This window comes from Acinonyx jubatus, chromosome C1 (assembly GCF_027475565.1).
Source record: "Acinonyx jubatus isolate Ajub_Pintada_27869175 chromosome C1, VMU_Ajub_asm_v1.0, whole genome shotgun sequence".
NCBI lineage: Eukaryota > Metazoa > Chordata > Mammalia > Carnivora > Felidae > Acinonyx > Acinonyx jubatus.
The window spans coordinates 18,718,274-18,737,226 of NC_069381.1; the positions used below are offsets into that span (position 1 = coordinate 18,718,274).

Below are 18,953 nucleotides of genomic sequence, written 5' to 3' on the forward strand. Positions count from 1 at the left end.
TTGAAAAGAATTAAGGTAAACTGAAATGAATCTGAATTGTGCCCAGGCCTTGCTTGTTAGGTACAACAAGCCTAGGGCCCCTCCCTAGGCAGCCCCTGAAGTGTAGATGCTTCCCTCCCCCCACCCCCCCCCCCCATCTCTTTGTCCCACTCCTGCTGCTGAGGCCCCGGGATGCCTTACCTTTGCTTTAACTAACTAGCCAGTTCACATCTCTTAGGAAGAAGCAGGCACTCAACCAGACTCTAGGATCAGCTTTGTCTCAGGGAGGTCACTCAAGGAGGTCCATCCATTATCATAGATAAGATATCGTCCCCCTGAGATGACTTGAAACTCAACTCAATTTTTTTTAAAAAAAGCAAAAAGCAGGGGGCACCTGGCTGACTCAGTCGGTTAAGCGTCTGACTTCGGGTCAGGTCATGATCTCACAGTTTGTGAGTTCGAGCCCCGCATCGGGCTCGCTGCTGTCAGCGCGGAGCCCCTTAGGATCTTCTGCCCCCTCGCTCTCTGCCCCTTCCCTGCTCATGCTCTCTCTCTCTCAAAAATAAATACAACATTTAAAAAATAATAATTTTTAAAAAATTAAAAAAGCAAAAGCGACACCCCCGTCTTGTTGACAGTTGTCCTCGTCACAGTCTGTGACTATTTTTAGCTGCATGTAGAATAACGACCATTCTACACCCCTCTTCAGCCATACCTATGCCTCTGGGTTTGCAGACAGAATGTAGACTTCCGGCCAATAAGTGAGGAGAAGGCTGGGGGTGGAGGAGGGGCAACAGACCAAAGCTCCGGAAAGGAGGGTGGCACAGAAATGAACAAGAGAGACCCCCAAACAGGAAACAAAAACTAAAAGCCGAACAACGTGAAATTCCTTGCTGTTAAGGAGAAAGGGGAGGAGGGGACAGAGAAGCAGAGACTTACAAAGACCATTTGGCAAAGGGAATTCTGTAAATACAGACTAGGAGGCCCCGGACTGCCCTGACAAATCAAGGAAGGCTTCATGGAAGAGGGGTTGTCCACGCTGGTCCTAAAGGAGAGCCTACATTGTTGGCTGGGTCTTTGCACAACCCACGGAAGAAGGTGTGGGAACCTATTTACTCAACGACTTTGTGGAAAGGAACCTCTAGGCCCCCGGAGGATCACGGACCTCCTCTTCCCTTGTCCCTGCTGCTTGCCTCTGTGACCACCTCCCCTCTGGACACTCACCTCGATAGGTCTCCATGAGCTTCTTTGGATCCTGTGAGGAAGTGTCATAGGAGGTGAAAAACAAGAAGATGACAATGAGAGCCACCTCCAGCACTAGGGTCCACAGGGGCAGGAAGCACTGCATGGATCGTGAATACTTAGAGCCCATTCTGGGTCCGGCTCCGTGTGGCACTTTCACCAGCTCCAGGCATCAGCCGTCTGCCCTCGTCCCCCCCTCAAGGGAGTCATAGGGGAGACACCCGCCAACAGCCTTATCTCAGGCTGCAAGACTGGCTCTGCTGGCCTGTCTATGGAGTTAACACAGGAGCAGAGGGACTATGACAGGGAGGGGGAAGAAATGCACTTATTCCAACATGAACTCATTCATTCGCTATTTATTTATTCATTCCACAAGTAGTTGCTGCGCTCCTACTCTACGGCAGGCACTGTGCTCAGTTTAGAAGACGGCATTCATGGGGTGCCTGGGTGGCTCAGTCGGCTGGGCGTCTGACCTCGGCTCAGGTCATGATCTCGCGGTCCGTGGGTTCGAGCCCCGTGTCGGGTTCTGTGCTGACAGCTCAGAGCCGGGAGCCAGCGTCGGATTCTGTGTCTCCCCCTCTCTCTGCCCCTCCTCTGCTCGTGCCCCGTCTCTCACTGTCTCTCAAAAATAAATAAATGTTAAAAAAAAAAAAGAGGGCATTCATTCACTTGCCCTGTCTCTCACTGTCTCTCACAAATAAATAAATGTTAAAAAAAAAAAAAAAAGAGAGGGCATTCATTCACTCAGCACCCAAACGTAAGAACCCTCCTTTGCTCGTTACTTCAGTTTCCCTCACTATATCCTCACCAGACAGGTGGAGAACGGGTCAACACTCCTCTTTTACAGATGGGGAAACTAAGGCTCAGAGGGGGATTTGGATTCACGAAATTTCTCTTTAATACCTTACCACCTCAGAAAGGGCACCCAGTGAGTGCTTCACAAGGACGTATTGAACAAGAAGGAATGAATGAATGAATGAATGAATGGAAGCAAAGAACAATACTAAGCCCTGAGGAGGATACAGACAGGGCCCAAGGGGAACTAACTTCTCAGAGTTACACAGTTGAAATTATTTGTATTTGAATCTGTATTTAAATCTACTTGTTTGTAAGTCTTTTAAGGGTAGATGGGGGAATAAAAAGGAGACTTGGGTCCAGCTCTAGTAAAAACCTGGCAGGGTCCTGCCCCAGCCCTAGGCTGTGGTTGTCTCCAGCCCTACTCACCTCCTCACAGAGCGACCCAGGATCCTGCCTGGGGCATGAGTGGTTGGAGCTCATTGGAGGCAGGCCACCAGCCTCAGCACCCCTGTCCCACAGCCTTCGATAGTCCCTTGAAATGGGATTTAGAGCGCCTGGGATCCAGTTCTGACCCTGCAGCTAATTTGGTAGCTCACATCCCTGAGGCTAGCAGAAGGTCGGACATATAACAAGCATAAAGAAAGAGAGGGAGGGAGGCAGGGAGGGAGGGAGGGATTGAAGTTTTCTTGCTTTCGACACTGGCCCCAGCCACTGGCCACTGAGTATAGACTGAATTTGTGAGGCCTCAGATAATAAAACCAGACTAGGAGTTGCAGGGAGGCACATCTGGGCCCAACATGAGTGGATCCTGTATTGACCATTACAGCTGTCCAGTGAAACAGGCTGCTCATGAGGTAGTAAGTACCCTGTCACTAGAGGAATGTAAACAGAAGCTGACGGTTATTTGGCAGTGATGTCTCAGAAGTGACTCATACGTGATTTGCAGGGGATTGTAATCACCCAGTAGAATCTTGTCACTTTGTTTTTCGATGACTAGACTCACACCCAGAAGGCCATACCCAAGGTCGTACAGTCAGTGGAAATCAGTTCATTCTTGCTCAGTGCGGCTTATTTGTAGAAGGAAAAAGATCAAAAATAAGCTGAATGTCTAATAGTAAGGGACAGGTAAATAAACTACGGGCCACACATCTTGCCACTAAAGCCGTGGTTCTGAACATATGTGGGAAAGTCGGGAAGAATTGCTTTTAAGGTGTATCAAAAGTGACACAGAGGATACACTATTTGGTAGAAAAAGCAAGTAATAATACAGTATGTAAGGTATGTTCCCAATTTTGTTAAAAAAATAAAAAAAAAAAAACCAAACCAATATATTAATGAATTCAGCCTGTAAACCACTGACACTGGTTTCTTTTGCTTTAGCTAAGCCCTCTTCCAATTCTAGAAGTCTAGGAAAGGAGGCTTCCCAGCCCTCTGCCGCCTGAACAGTAGCAACAGAGAGAAGGTGCCCTGACCCCTAGAGATCAGGGACGGAAGTCTCCATTCCCTCATGATCGCCCCCTGGTTCTGATTTCTGGCCTTCCTTAAGGAGGAACTCCCCGGTGTGGGGGATAAATAAGGCCCTGGCTGACCTGGGTCCTGTACCAGCAGCTTGTAAACCAGGCAGCTCGACCCACCTGCCCAGGGGCACCAAATGTCAGCCAGATGAACACTAAAGATTTTCAGTCACTGCCAGCCCCCGTGCCTGGAGCCCACCCCGATGGTTGTTTACGGGCTGGCAGACTCAATGTGGGCAGAAGCCGGTTCCACAGCACCTGAAACCCCCGTGGGTCCTGCCCCTGTCCCAGTGAGGGACTGGCTGCTCCACGAGAGGACCAAGCTCCTTGCCAAACAGGCTTTCTTTAATGAAGGGAGGTGTCCCCCACCCTGGACCTCTCCCAGCAGATTTGTCAAAAGCACCATTTTCTTTCTGCCCCTCTAACGCTTGCAAAAGGTCCCTGTTTTCTGACTACTGTTCCAGACACTCTGTCCCCAAATCACCAAGGCAATTCACCTGGTACAAGAAAGCACAGGGATTCGAGGGCAGCTATGTCCTAAAACAAAAAAAGTGGGTGGCTCAGTCGGCTAAGTGTCCGACTCTTGATTTTGGCTCAGGTCATGATCTCACGATCCTGGGTGTGGAGCCTGGTTAAGATTCTCTCTCGCCCTCTGCCCCTCCCCCACTTGCTCACGCAGGCACACGCAGTCTCAAAAATAAGTAAATAATAAAACAAAATTTAAAAACCCCAACACAGTTCAATGTTACTTGCCAAATCGAGGCGGGTTGTAAATGGCTTTCCATCGTAGAATTCTTTCAAACCTTTTTGGCGTACGTTAGAAATTTTTCCTAAGAAAATGTTGGGGAAAAAGCACGGTGCGCACCTGCTGTTCCTCCTGCCTGAAACCCTCTTCCTGCCAGATAACCCCTCCCGGTCTCAGCAGCTCAGATCCGAGCAACGTGAGAACAGGGACTTTTGACTATCGTAGCTCAGCACCTAGTGTTTGGTCCGTAGTAGGTGATCCATAAATATTTGTTGAATAAATAACAGCTGCCATTTCCAGAATGCCAAGCACTGGACCCAGCATTCCGCATACGTCATCTCGTTTTCTTTTCCCCTCAAGCCTCTGAGTACAGGCACCGTCTCTTACGGATGAAGGAACTGTTGCTCAGAAAAGGGTTGGGAGTGCTCAAAGTCACACAGCTAATAAATGGTAGGGTTGGGACTCAACCCACAGCCATGTGACGCCACGGCTTATGCTGGTGACTCCTTTGCAATTCTGCTTTCCATTTAGTAACCCACTCACAGTCTCAATTTCCTTATGAGTCAAAGAAGACGAGCTGCTCTGCTTTCCTCACGGGGTGATTACAAATGTGAAGCTACGTAAGCGTGAGCGGCAACCGGGTTATTGAAATGAAGGTGGGCAAGGGATGCCATGCCTGCGGCAATCTGATCCGAGCGACCAGCCTCCCTCTAGGTGCAATGAATCAAGGCAGAGAGACTGCAGAGTTCCCACGTAATCATGCGTTTTCTGAAAAACAGGACTCCGTGAGAATACTCACCATGCTGTCCTCATCTGAGTCAAGCATTGTAAAGCTCAGTCACGGGCAGTGACCGAGGAAGTAGGTGGGTCCTCCGTTCCCTCTCTGGAAGTTTGTCCACGCCAAGGGTGTGATCCTGCTCTGGCCATGCCCGTTTGAAGTGTGGCTAAGTCCATCATTCATTCATTCCACAAACGTGAGCTCCGGAGTCGGCCAAGCTGTGTTCAAATCCTGGCTCTGCAAATGATCGGCTGTGTGAACTTGGGTATGATGATGGGTATCTCTGAGTCTGTTTCCTCATCGGTAAAGCAGGGAGAATCAGTGTCAACCTCATAGGGCAGTTGTGAGGATTGAGTGAGGAAGTTCATGTAAGTGTCAGAAGCATAGAAAATGCTTCATAAATGTTAGTAATTATTATTATTATTGCATGGGGTGGGCAGATTTACCGTAGAAAACTTTGAAAATGCAGACATGCACAAAGTTTACATAAAGCACCTGTGATTTTTAATATCTCCTAAAACCAGCTCTTCTTCTTTTTGTATATTTGTCTGATTTTTTTTCTACTCATGTGAATGTATGCCTTGTTTTTTTCCTCTACAAAAGTGGGATTATATAGCACATACTGTGTGCTAACTTACTCTTTTCACAAAGAGTGTATCATAAGTAATTTCCAAGCCAGGAACATCTTTCTATAACACTAAATCATGGTGGCTAAGAACTCAGGCTCTGATACCAGAATTTCTGAGTTTGAATCCGGGCTCTATCACTTACTGTGTGACCTTAGGCAAAGAACTGAATTGCTCTGTGCCACAGTTTTCTCATTTGTAATATGACTCCAGTAATAACCTCTACTTCATAGGGTTGCTGCAAGGATTAGATCAGAGTGCATATGGTACCCAGTGCATATGTACATGGTAAGTGCTGTGTGTCACCATTCTCCAGGCCACACTGACTTCCATAGTAAGGATGTGTGATCATTTGTTTGGCCAGTCCCATTTGTGGGATTTTCTGGGTTATTCTAAACACCACAATGAATATCCTCCATTAACAGGGTTCTCTGGGGGACACAGATACATGTATAAGAGGTGACCATCCCGGGGTGCCTGGGTGGCTCAGTCAGTTGAGCTACTGACTTCAGCTCAGGTCATGATCTCAAGGTTTGTGGGTTCGAGCCCCGCATCGGACTCTGTGCTGACGGCTCAGAGCCTGGAGCCTGCTTCTGATTCTGTGTCTCCCTCTCTCTGCCCTCCCCTGCTTGTGCTCTCTCTTTCTCTCTCTCTCTCAAAAATGAATAAACTTAAAAAAAAAAAAAGAGGTGGCCACCCCAACATCTGGACTTTTCTGTGACTCCTGTGGGACAGGAAAAACGTTAAAGGCAGCTGGGCCAGTCCTGCCCGGTGGACTTGAGAAGATCAATGCTATTGAAAGAGGTGGGAATGTCATTTTCTTATTTGTGAATCAGGGTGTGATGGTTACTCTCCAGGCTATTCTGAGCTACTCTGAGCTCAGGTGAAGCTCAAGTGCAAATCCCAATCCCTTGCCCATCAAGAGTCCCAGGAGGAGAGGAGGGACAGACCTGAATTCTTGTTCGGGCCTTGGCCTTTTGAATGAGACCAAATGTGAGGTGCCTGGGCGGCTCAGTCAGTTAAGCGTCCGTCTCTCGGTTTTGGCTCAGGTCATGATCTTATGGCTTGTGAGTTCAAGCCCCACATCTGGCTCTGTGCTGACAGTGAGGAGCCTGCTTGGGATTCTCTCTCTCTCTCTCTCTCTCTCTCTCTCTCTCCTCTTTCTCTCGCTCTCAATAAACAAACTTTTAATGAGAGCAAATGATTTCCCTTCCCTGTCTTACTCATCTGTAAAATGGCCACTGCTGATGTCCCCTGGTTCCTGACTGGTGGTGGAGGCATGGGGAGCTGGGGGCTCTGTGGTAGGCAGACGGCCTGCCTCATCTCTGCCCAGGTCTGTGCCCTTAGGGTCCCAAAGAGCCATTTGATGGCTTGGAGGGGAAAGGCTGGCACTTGACTAAAGCCCAAAGGGGCTTGGGCTAAGGTGGGCCAGAAAAAGAGATCGTCTGGCTGAGGCAGGAGGAGTAAAAGAGAAGACAATGGAGAAGGACAGTCTTATGATGGCCTGTCCTTGGGCTCTTGGCAAGAGGACCATTCCCATCATCCCTCTGCAGGTAATCGCCAGATCAACAACCCTCATCATCAATAACTACCTACAAGCACCAGAGCACGTGCCTTTAGCATCAAAGCTTGCTCTCATTCAGCTGTTCCTTGAGCTAAACTGTTCTACCAAGCCAATTGCATAACTTTATTTTCTCTGAGCCTCAGCTTTCTCATCTGTAAAATGGAGCTAACATGACCTGCTTTTAAACATAGGGCTTGAAGAGTCTCCAGAGGGGATCTTGGCACAGGATGTGCAGGAACTCAACACCAGCGAGTTGAGACTGGAACCCAGAGCTCCAGATTGCTTCTTCTCAGACCATCTCCCTGAGATCTCTGTCCTTTTTCTTTCTCCCACGTAGCCCTATGCCCAACAGTAACTTCCAGGCACTCCACACGTTTGCCACAGCATGGAATGCCCTTGTCGGGATGGTAGGCTAGGCAGTGAGTTTCGGAACAATGGCATGACTCTCCTAGTGCCTCTGTCATCTTTTCCCTGGATTACTCACCTATTGGTTCCACGGTGTGCCTTGGCACTGTCCTGGACAACAGGGACATAAGGAGGAGTCGAAAAGACCACGGATATGGCCCTGTTATCACCTTCCGAGTGGGTTGTTGGTCTCTGGCCCAGGTAATCTGGAACCTTGAACTCGTGGATCCTGGAACCAGGATCTCACCACGTAACTGTCCTTCCTAATGCATTCAAGCCCCCAGCGTATTGATTTAGGCCTGCTTGTATCCACTTCCATGAAACAATTCACCTTGGCAGCCGAGGCCTTTTTCTGCCGCTCCAAACAGAGCATTCCATTCAGACCCTTTCACAATGATGGGCAGCCGTGGTGAAAGTTTGAGCTCACAGAAGTGTGTTATCCTTGGCCACCAGTGCCGCTTTATCAACATGCTGGAGAGAGGTAAGGGATGAAAAACAAGTATACTATTAACAGTAATTGCTTGCTGCTACCTGCTGCATGCCTGGCCCTGAAAGTTCATTATCCTGTAAGCCTTAAAACATACCTGAGTGGAAACAGAGGCTCTAAGATCCTGTAACTTGCCCAAGCTAGTAAGTGGCCAAGCTGGAATTTCAATCCCACTCTGAAAAAGCAGGTACTCCTGCCATTTTTCTAAAAAAAAAAAAAAAAAAAAAAGCTTTCTAAAGAAGCTTTCATCCTTGGTGGGTGAACAAGCCTCACCCAAGAAACCGTGAAATTAGGAGCAGCACTGCTCGAGCTGCTCTGTGAGGGAGCAAAGGCAGGAAGGAGGGAAGAGGAGGTTGCAGTGGGTTGAGGCTTGCTGGCCTGGCCAGGCTTGGAAGAGGAGACTGGGTCCCTAGTGTGACGGCTCTGGATGCCATAATAAAGAGAATGAGTTTTCTTTTTCAGGCATCAGAGGATCTTTTAAAGATTTGTGCGCAGGATAAAGTAACACAGAGCAGATAAGCATGATGAATTTGATATAAATTAAAGTTCCTCCTTGGGGTGGGTGTTGACTAAGGGGGTGATTATATAGAGCAGGAAGAGGTCCACCCAACTCAGGACAAAACCAGAGGCCATCTACTTGCTGGAAGTTTTTGAAATGTACTGAAGACCACCTCACAGTCCCGCTGTTACTGTGTGGTTAAGCTGGTACAGCCCCTTGATAGGAGATTTGGCAACCATCAAAAATACTTAGGAAGGATGCATAATAACATGGGAAAACAGAATACAAAGCTGAATTATCTAGTATGATCATTACTCTGTTCAATAATAGTAACAGTAATAGTAATAATAATATCAGCCATGGGGGGAAATAGGGGGGAAAATTTAGAATGCTAACAGTGATCGTGTGAAGGTGATGAGATCCATGCGTGTTTCTTCTCCCTCCAGCTACTTTTCGACAGCTTCCCAGTTTTCTTTAATGACATTCTTTTTCAAAAGAATCTCTGCTGTCATTTCTCATAGTGATTTTGCCCTACCTACGTTGCAAGGGAGTAATGAGTGTATGAACAAATCGACGCAAAGCACTCGGCACAAATTTTGTGCCTGGCACAAAATCGGGGTTCTAGGAGGGTTGGGTGAGACGGGTCACTGGCCCGGCGTCCCAACCTCTGAGCAGCCTCTCGCCTGGCCCTCAGTCCCCGCGGCCCCGGCCCCTCGCCCGGGCAGAGAAGTCCCCGACAGATATGTCGCCGACGCTCCCCCAGTCCAGCAGGCGCGGTGCCCACGGGGCCAGCCGCACAGCCAACCCTGCGGACGTGGAGACGGGGTCGCACCGCCTCACACACCCCCGGCAGCCCAGCGCGACGTCGCGCGCACCCACGGCCCCGCCCCCTGTGACGTGCGCCCAGGGGGCGGGACCGCAGCGGCCCCGCCCCACGCCTCCTCCGATTGGCCGCCGCGCTGTCACCACGTCGCGGGGAGCTGGCAGGGTGTGTGTGTGTGTGTGTGTGTGTGTGTCCGTGTGTGTGGGGTTTGCTTTGTCATTCGTACCCCTGTCGCGCGCTGACGCGGCGGGCCTGGCCGAACGCTCCAGGATCCGCAGAAAGGGCCCCTGGCGCTGACCCCGGAGGCTCCTCGAGGGGGAGGATGCTGCGAGCCCCTTACATAATGACGCGACTGACTGGAGCACATGTCAGCGCAGAAACGGCACATGCCGCAAACCCAGGCCTCCCGGTTTCATACGGTGCTAGTGATAGCCTGCAATGAATATAGCACGGTATGCTCTAGCGTGGATTATAATACAATGAAACGCAATCCAACAGTCATGAAGTGTACCTTCGCAATAAGGCAGAATATAGGATGTTATATTTATAGGGCCTATTTATAAGCCTCTATTTAAATCTTTTCTGATAGGCCCAAGCACGGACTCAGACACTATAATGATTGGCGCATTCTTCTGTCCTTCAAAGAGGCGGGTTCTAGAGTCCGTTTTGCCTCAGCGGGCCCTTGGATTGGCCGGCAGAGGCGTACCGGCGCCTTCGATTGGTCCCGAGGGCCGTCCGTCGGAGCCGAGGAGGCGGGGCAGACGGCTGGCTGGTGCTGGGGCGGGCGGGCCCCGGAATTGTCATTTCTTTGTTTCCGAAGGCGGAGGAGGCTCTGAGCCCCCCCCCTCCCCGTCCCACCCCCTCCCCCCGGGTGCTGGCTCCATGTCTGTGTGACCGGCCCCAGGGGTAGAGTCCAGGCCCGACGCAGGGCGGGCCGGCGGCGGCGGCGGCGGCGGCGGCTGAGGTGAGAGACGGCGGCGGAGGCGGCGCGGGCACCCGGCCCCCCAGCGGGAGGATGAAGCGGCGGAACGCCGACTGCAGTAAGCTCCGCCGCCCCCTAAAGCGGAATCGGATCACCGAGGGCATCTACGGCAGGTGAGCGGCGGCGCCCCCGCCTCCGCCCGCGCGGGCCCCGCGGCCCCCAGCCGGCTCCGGAGGGGCCCGGCCCCGTTATGTAACCCCGACTAGGCCGCACGCCCGCGCCGGGGGCTCTTCGTAGGAGCGCGGCCCGGGGGGGCTCCGGCCGGCCCGCAGGGGTGCGCCCCGGGGGCGCGGGGCGTGGCGAGGGCCGCCGGCCGGGCGGGGAGGGCGCGGCGGGCGCGGGTCGAGGAAGCCGCCGCGCCGCCGTTGGGAGCGCCCCGGCCCCGCAGGGGGGAGGGGCGGCGAGCCCCCTCCCCTCCTGCGCCCCCAGCCCGCGCCGCGGGGCGCCGGGCGCCGCTCCCGGGGCCGCCGGGCCTCCGCTGGTCCCCCAGTTCCGCGCTGGCCTGGGAGTCGCCGGCCTGAGCCGGGAGACGCGTGGACCATATGCACTAGGGGGAAAGGCTGACAAAGTTGGGAGCAGACGGTGGCCCCACGGTCCCCGGCAGACTGGGCAGGTGGCCACGTTGCCCCTTCTTTCGCCCTCTACTTCTCTTACGGGATCTCAGACTTGGCACCGAGGGCTGAAGCCGATACCCCCTAATCATGCCCTGTGGCCCCGCTCCAGACTCCGAAGGAGCTGATGGTCATTTTTCCCAGCAAACATTGTTTTGATCATTCCAGGCAGATAGTTTTCTTTGAACCTTTCACAGGAGATTTTCTCCAAACTCAGTTTTATTTTTCTAGCGAAAAACAGCAATGTTTCTTTAAATAGAAATTGAATTCACTGTTCTGAGAAGGGGGGAAGGACGACAACAGGTTCATGGGGCAACTTAGTGACAATCACAGCTTCCTAGGCAGAACTTGTATATGACTTATTTTCTGGTTCTTCTTAGAATGTTCATTCTAAACGGTACTGGCCTTGATAAAGCAATGATTTTAGTGGAGAAATAATTAGTTTACAAAGGAGAATGCTCAGCATGTGCATATTGGTTTGATTGAGTCTTTGTGGCATTTTACAATTTAGCTCTCCTAGCTGTGGGACTTAGAGAGAGGTAGCTGATGACACCCAGGTTGTCACCAAGCTAATGACCAAGTGTTAGCATAACTGTACATCTTGCACATGCTGTTGTTTACATACGTGGAAGATTGCTTTTCACAAGCAGCTGAGTGATGTAAACAGGAGGGGTTTTCTTTATTTCAAGTTTAAAATCATTAAGAAGTCAAAGTATAAAGTTCTGCTGTGTATCTATCCTTACATATAGATATATCCTTATGTAATGAGCCGTAGATCATAGGAATAATTCATTCATTAATATATATACATTATTATATATGATAATTATATATATTATATGGCAGGCCCTGTTCTAGCTACGAGAGTACAGCAGTCAGTAAAACCAGCCAAAATTCATGCTGAATCAATCAAACCTGACCATTTAAACTGAAAAAGTAAAAACCATTTTCCTACAAAGTTAATGGGTGGGGGAAATGTCTCTTCAAGTTACACACGCTATGCTTCTTGAATAAAGGATTTTTCTTCTGCCCATTGAAAAAAGATTTGAACAACTTAATAGTGACACAAGAATAGAAAAAGCGTATTAAACAGAATTGTAGACCAAAGACAAGTGTGACTTTGAATGGCTGCTATTTACAGTAACATATGAGGAGGTACCTTTATTTATAGAAAGAAGATTGGGGATCCCATATTGTTTACATGTCTTCTGTTGTATTTCACCGTCTCCTTATATTTGGACAAATGATGCCCAATTTAGTACCTACCTGGTAGTAACCAGTCAATCAACATGAACAGTGTGAAGTGAATTCATTCTTAATGAAGATCTATTTATTTTAGTGATGATCTCTTGGAATTTGAATGTTCTTACGCTAAAGGTTGATAGTAAATACCCTGTGCAAGTTATTCAGATTCAGAGTTTCGCTATAAAATTTTAAAACCCCGGTAGCTCTCAAATCTGTTTACCCTTCTCTGTTTGGCATTTTTTTTAAGTTAAATGTTAATAAAAGACCTACATATATATTTACTGGTCTTTCCTTTTGGAGCATCATATATCAAATGAATGTTTTCATTCACTTACCTGTTTCTCAGTTTATAATATGGTGTATTGGCCCGAAGCGCAAGATCATAGTTTTGGTTTTTTCCAATTCTGTTTTTTAAAAAAAGTTTAGGAAGTTCTCCTTTATTTCTAAAGCAAACAGAATGAGTGGGCTCGTTATGAATTATGGTGTTTGAGGATTTGTGAGTATCACATTTCTGTGATCATCCAATTTAACTATACTGAACTGTGTTTCCTACCATCTATTTACCCATTTTGTTTCTCAACATGTGGCCAATTTTGGTCTCATTAAACAGAGAAGTTTGGTTTTTTTCTGAGTCTCTGTGGACAGTTTTGATAACCACTATCTACTGTTTCACAGCATAACCTTTCATGAACATTATTTTTACGTTCTCAGTCTGCACAATGTTTTGAACCTGGGGCGGCAAGGAGGCAGCTGTGATGAAGAGAGCCCTGGACTGCGGGCATCAGGAGACCTGGGTTTGGACTCCCAGTCCCAGCTCTCCCACTTTGAGTCCCAGTTCGCTCATCTGTCAAATGAGTCTTGAGGACCAAAGGAGATCGCGTTCAGTTTGTGACACTCTGTAAATTCTAGCACGCAATACAAATATTATTTACCATGTTGTTGTTATCACAGTTTAACATGTTTGGTTTATCCTGTAAGGAGGCAAGAGAGACTAGAAGATTTGGTACAGCTATAAACAGAAGTTGAGTAGTCAAAACAGAGGGTGAGTTGCTTCTTGGTCTTGCTGAAAAAAATCCTGTTGCTGAGACGCTTTTAATCATGGGCTCCAATCCAGCAACTGTGACTGAGGTGATTGTCAAATGATAGGATTATTGTCTGTATAATGGCTGTGGTAGAATTGTTTCAGGGGCAAGGTAGAAGGAAAATGGATTGTAGACCTATCAACATGATCTCCATTTATATATGTGCCCTTTGTTTGAAAATTGAAATGCATAGAAATATGTTATTCTGGTCATATTAACAATCAAGAATAGGAGAAAAGAAACAGAAATGGTGATGGATTTCTTTTATATTACTAAGGACTAAAATCCAATGTCACTTATAAACAATCCAAGCCAGCACAGAGCCAGAGTAGGAATTTAGTGCTCGATAAATGTTGAGCATGTGCATTAATAAATAAATGAATATAAATGAATTTATCCTACTTGGTTAAGGACCTGCGTTGTTCAGGGAATTGTGAAGGATGTAGGATAAGGCATAGTTTCTTGTCTTCAGGGAGTTTACAGCAGACCATCACAATGCCCTCTTAAGTTTGCCCGGTGGTGTGGGGGTTCCAAAGAACTTTATGTGAAAATATTTTTGTTGCATTACATTTTAACTTGCTATTTTAGTTGTTCACCGGATGCACTAACAGCTTAATTTTGCCCGGTGCTATTTTATGATGAAGTAGACGGTCGCCACTAAGTGAGGGAGTATTTTCTAACTCAGATGAGATAGATGTGAAAGTGCTTTGGAAATTGTAAAGAAAGGTCATTCATAAGAGAAAGTAAAATAAATGAGTCCACTTAACTGCGACATTTCAGAGGTCCTCGGGTTTTACGGCCGTGATCCTCTGCCCGCGTCTGCCTTCACACATGCACCAGACGCTCCCCACGGTAACATCTAATTACATGCAGTGATTTCTCCAGGCCGGGTGGGGTTGGAGTGCTATGTAGTTTTGAAAAGCCTTAAGGGGATTCTGTGTGGTTTACCCACCTGTCACTCCGCCACACTCCCCGCTTCCTTCCCCCTGAGAATTACTGACTTTATAATAGGAGGGTGAGACGAGGTGTGCTATGTAGAAGCCAGAGGCAGAAACGCTGAGGTTTAAAGTCTCTGCAGTCAAAATTGTTACTGACCCAAGCAAGTGTAATAAGAATTTTAAGTAAGGCACCTGTGTTAAGCTTCGGGAAGCTATTTTAGATCTTCGTTACTGGTGGTTGAAGGAAGTGCCCCATCACTTGTGAATTTATGAATACTTCCTGTCATCGTGTGCTGGGCTCTGCGTAGCACGCTGCCTGAAGCGTGGGCAGTGCAGGACCGTAGCCGGCTCTTAGATTTGGATATCTTAGTGCCTTAAAACCAGAACCGAGGACTCAGGGCTTCCCTGGCAGATACAATACCTTGTCCCATCTTTATTTCAGACCAGAGTTGCCTGACCTTTGACTTTTTCAAATGATCAACGTTTGCATCCTTCTCAGCTTCCTAATTTCCTTTTTTGGATCCCAGTCTGAATAATCTGATCTCCAGAGATTTCACTTTCCTGCTTTTCCTGCCTCTTTAATTAATGATGTTTCCTAAGTCTAGTTTTAGCCTCCTCGGGGCTATGCTTATTAAAGCCACTAGAGGCTGGTATGACCCTTGGCTGCCTTGATTGTACATGTGTTCTGCAACCGAAACCCCAGATACCAATGTTGCAACCTCACAGCCTAAAAGCATTTTGGTAATCTTGGTAGGCTTTAACGGCAGCAACGCAGGACCTGACGTGAAAGTGATAAATTCGGTATGGTTTTAGAGCGGTGTTGGGGGAGGGGGTGAGGACAATGTAGAAATGGAAACGTTCTAACCTTTCCAGTGACGTGTTTACCTAATCCTTATTTTTGCAGTTTTCATGAAATACATTTAAACAAATCTGCCATACTGGAGTTTTGTACTTCGTTTTTGCTAGTAGTGTACTACCTTTAAAAAAAAAAAAAAAGGTACTTTCCTCCAAGTTTCATTTATGATTTTTCTTGCCTGAGTGCTCTTGGCAGTTTAGTTTCATTAGATGCTTTGAAAATCCCTTTAAATTCCTGCTACAAGTTGAGGCAGGGGAAGGAGGGAATGTGATCTATTTCAGATTATTCGCTTTAAAATTTTTTTTAACTTTTTTTATTTTAATTTTTGAGAGACAGAGAGCACAAGCAGGGGAGGGGCAGAGAGAGATGGAGACACAGAATCTGAAGCAGGCTTCAGGCTCTGAGCTGTCAGCACAGAGCCCAACGCTGGGCTCGAACTCATGAACGCGAGATCATGACCTCAGCCGAAGTTGGATGCTCAACCGACTGAGCCACCCAGGCGCCCCTCAGATTATTTGCTTTAAAGCTTCCTGTTTTATTAGTGATATTTTCCTTTTTCTTTGATTTCTCATGGCCTTTCTTGAACCTCACTAGATTTGGAGGTTGATTTTAATGGGAGACTTAATAACCTATTATTTTCACTTTCTTGTTAGTTGTTTGCCAAATATCATGGAGCCAGTCCTTGTTCTATAAGCACTTATATTTCCAGAGGCTTTTTCTTTGGCCATTTCTCCCAGATCTGCCCATTGATATTAACCCTTTGGGGTTTTGTGTGTGTGTGTGTGTGTGTGTGTGTGTGTGTATGTGTTTTGTTTGTTTTGTCATTTTCTAGGCTGTGATCCAGGTGATACTTCAGGAGATATAACAAGATATAACATACCTCATGGAGCCTGGAGAATCAGATAGAAATTTTATAAACATGGTTAAGACCTCAAAGTGAAATACTATAATTGGCTTACTTTTCTTTCTTCCTTTCTTCCTTTCCTCTTCTCCTCTCTTCTCCTCTCTTCTCCTCTCCTCATCTCCTCTCCTCTCTTCCTTTATTTATTTCTGTCTCTACACCCAATGTGGGGCTCAAACTCACAACCCTGAGATCAAGAATTGCAGGCTCTACCAACTAAGCCAGTCAGGTGCCCCTGGATTACTTTTCTTGATGAAATTTAGTATGCTCTTCAATATATTACTTTTATTTTCTAGGCTTATAGATTTGGGTGTAATTATCTTACTTGGACCATTTTCAAGAAATAGGTCCAGAAGAAAAAAGTTGTGTGCTCAATCAACAAGCTACTTAAGCATAGTGGCACATACCAACAGTAGAAACACATCTCCTTTGCTACACATTTTTTTTTCCATCATGAATTTCTTCAAGTACCCAAGGAGTGACTGTTTCCTCAAGGTCTCTCACCTTTAGGCACATGGATCCCGGTAATGGAGACTTTAAAAAAAAAAAAAAACACGCAATCAACTGTTTGAATGTATTCTTTGAGGCTTTATATCTTTACTCTGACATTTAACTGAAGTCAAGTTGGCCTCTGCTCATCAGCCTTCCAAAATGCTTATCATCCCGAGACTTTGAAGCCCCTTCATAACTCTGACCTTCATTCCTTTGTTTCTGCCTGCTTCTTTTAAGGGTGATGGACTCACATTGAGTCATGGGATTGTGACGTCAGAAATAATTTATCCCTCGTCCATGTCTTCTGTTGCCTTTTCTTTTTTAGAGGCTTTGCATTTAATGGATTGAAACAGTGCAGCGAGGGGCGCCTGGGTGGCGCAGTTGGTTAAGCGTCCGACTTCAGCCAGGTCACGATCTTGCGGTCCGTGAGTTCGAGCCCCACGTCGGGCTCTGGGCGGATGGCTCAGAGCCCGGAGCCTGTTTCCGATTCTGTGTCTCCCTCTCTCTCTGCCCCTCCCCCGTTCATGCTCTGTCTCTCTCTGTCCCAAAAATAAATAAACGTTGGAAGGAAAAAAAAATTTAAAAAAGAAACAGTGCAGCGAGTCCACTTTAGGTGTACCTGTAGACATCACTGATTGATTTGCGCTGCTTGAGATCTGTTTCCTTACCTAGAATGGTGGAGGTGGCTGGAAACAGTTTAGCTCTGTTTTCAAATTATATTATTACTTTTTTCATCTTCAAAACACTTCTAAAAGCCAAATAAGCTACTCAGTACTAAATTCAGTATTTTGCCTATCTTGTAGTGAGGACACTTGAGTTCTAGAGAGGTGAGTGCCACGTTCATGGTCAAACAAAAACTCCTGTCTCAGATGAGAGAAATACTAAGGTTGGAGTCTTCTTTCTCAGGGGTAATAAGCATTATTTTCTTGTCTTGCTCTAGGCTTGACAAGCTGTATACGTCATGGTTCATTGTATTTATGATTTTTTTTTTTAAATGAGTTGTCTTTTTATGTTTGAATTACATGTTTCCTTATTACAATGACCGTTCTAAGAGTGTGAATTTTGCTGGAAAGCAGTCTTGAGTTGTCCCATCTTTTGTGCCATAGTTATTTCTGTAAAGAACATTTGACTTAATTTTTTTTTTCTGCAGAGCTTCATAGTGTGTTTACAAATTAAGTTTATAAATTCATAGTTTACGAATGAGATACTGAGGATGTATTCTTTCCTAAAGTACATCTGCTCATTTTTTAAAAACTTGGTCCTGTTGGAAAAATTAAAGAATTATATAATTTGAATATACATATAGGAAAGGATATAAAGAAGGAAAATGATATTTACTGAATATCTAATGTGAGATGAGAAAGTCCAGAATGAGGGATAATCGTATGGGCTTTAAGTCATACGAACTTGAGTTCAAGGAATGTCCCCGACCCTAGTTGTGTGATCTTGAACAAGTCATTTACTTGCTTTCTCTCTCTGTTTTCTCATCTATAAAATGAGAATAGTAAATAAGACCACCTACTTTACAGGACTGATATAAGGACAATTGAGATAAGTGACGTAAAGAACTTAGCATAATGCCTGACACAGAGAGTTGATCGGAAAGTTATTTGCTGTTACTATTTTTTTTTCTCTTCATTCTTTTATTTTGTTCCAGTAAGGGTATTAGCTTTAGTTTCATATGTGAGGAAACCAAGTTTTGCCCCAAGTTTAGTTCCTTTGATAGAGGCCCATATCTGTCTAATCCCAAAGTCTTTTCTCTTTTTTGTTGCACAGTATGGTGCTGCTTCATCACTTCTGAGTGTCATGCATGTGTAATAATTCATACGGAGCTCTCAGCTCTCTACTACGTGTAGGGCAAGTGTCATTGTCCTCATTCTCCAGGTGAAGCAACAGTTACCAGGAGCCTTTTTTCTTCTCAAAATGAGAATCTCTGTTAAATTAAAAAAAAAAAAAATCAGTATAGATATGACAACAATGCAAAATGTGATTCTGGACCAGGATATGTCGATGGCTCGATCTCTATTTATTCATCTGTTGCTTCAAAGGACATTAGTGAGATAATTACTGAAATTTGAATAAGGTCTCTAGATCAGGTAATAGTAACATATCAATGTTAATTTCCTGACTGATTAAAAAAAATAACCAATATGTATGCATGGTAACAGGGGGAGCATGATAACAGAAACTTGATAACTTATTTTATCATTTATGGAATCTAGGCGAAAGATAGGAGGGAATTCTTTTTTTTTTTTTTTTAATTTTTTTTTTCAACGTTTATTTATTTTTGGGACAGAGAGAGACAGAGCATGAACGGGGGAGGGGCAGAGAGAGAGGGAGACACAGAATTGGAAACAGGCTCCAGGCTCTGAGCCATCAGCCCAGA

The 18,953-nt window shown here is 46.4% G+C and overlaps 2 protein-coding genes across 3 annotated transcripts in view; one reads left to right on the forward strand and one right to left on the reverse strand.

Moving 5' to 3' along the window:
* LOC106977628 (RH-like protein) overlaps positions 1-1,457 on the reverse strand; it is a 36,481-nt gene extending 35,024 nt beyond the window's left edge. Inside the window, exon 1 of one of the 2 annotated variants that reach the window (XM_015075156.3) lies at positions 1,204-1,457. In XM_015075156.3, coding sequence (XP_014930642.1) covers positions 1,204-1,351 — 148 coding nt within the window. In that variant the 5' untranslated portion in view covers positions 1,352-1,457. The remainder of the gene's footprint in view (positions 1-1,203) is intronic. The other variant, XM_027060044.2, reaches the window with a different exon arrangement.
* Positions 1,458-10,306: 8,849 nt separating this feature from the next.
* MACO1 (macoilin 1) overlaps positions 10,307-18,953 on the forward strand; it is a 61,634-nt gene continuing 52,987 nt past the window's right edge. Inside the window, exon 1 of the mRNA XM_027060042.2 lies at positions 10,307-10,555. Within this exon, the coding sequence (XP_026915843.2) occupies positions 10,476-10,555 (80 nt within the window). The 5' untranslated portion in view covers positions 10,307-10,475. The remainder of the gene's footprint in view (positions 10,556-18,953) is intronic.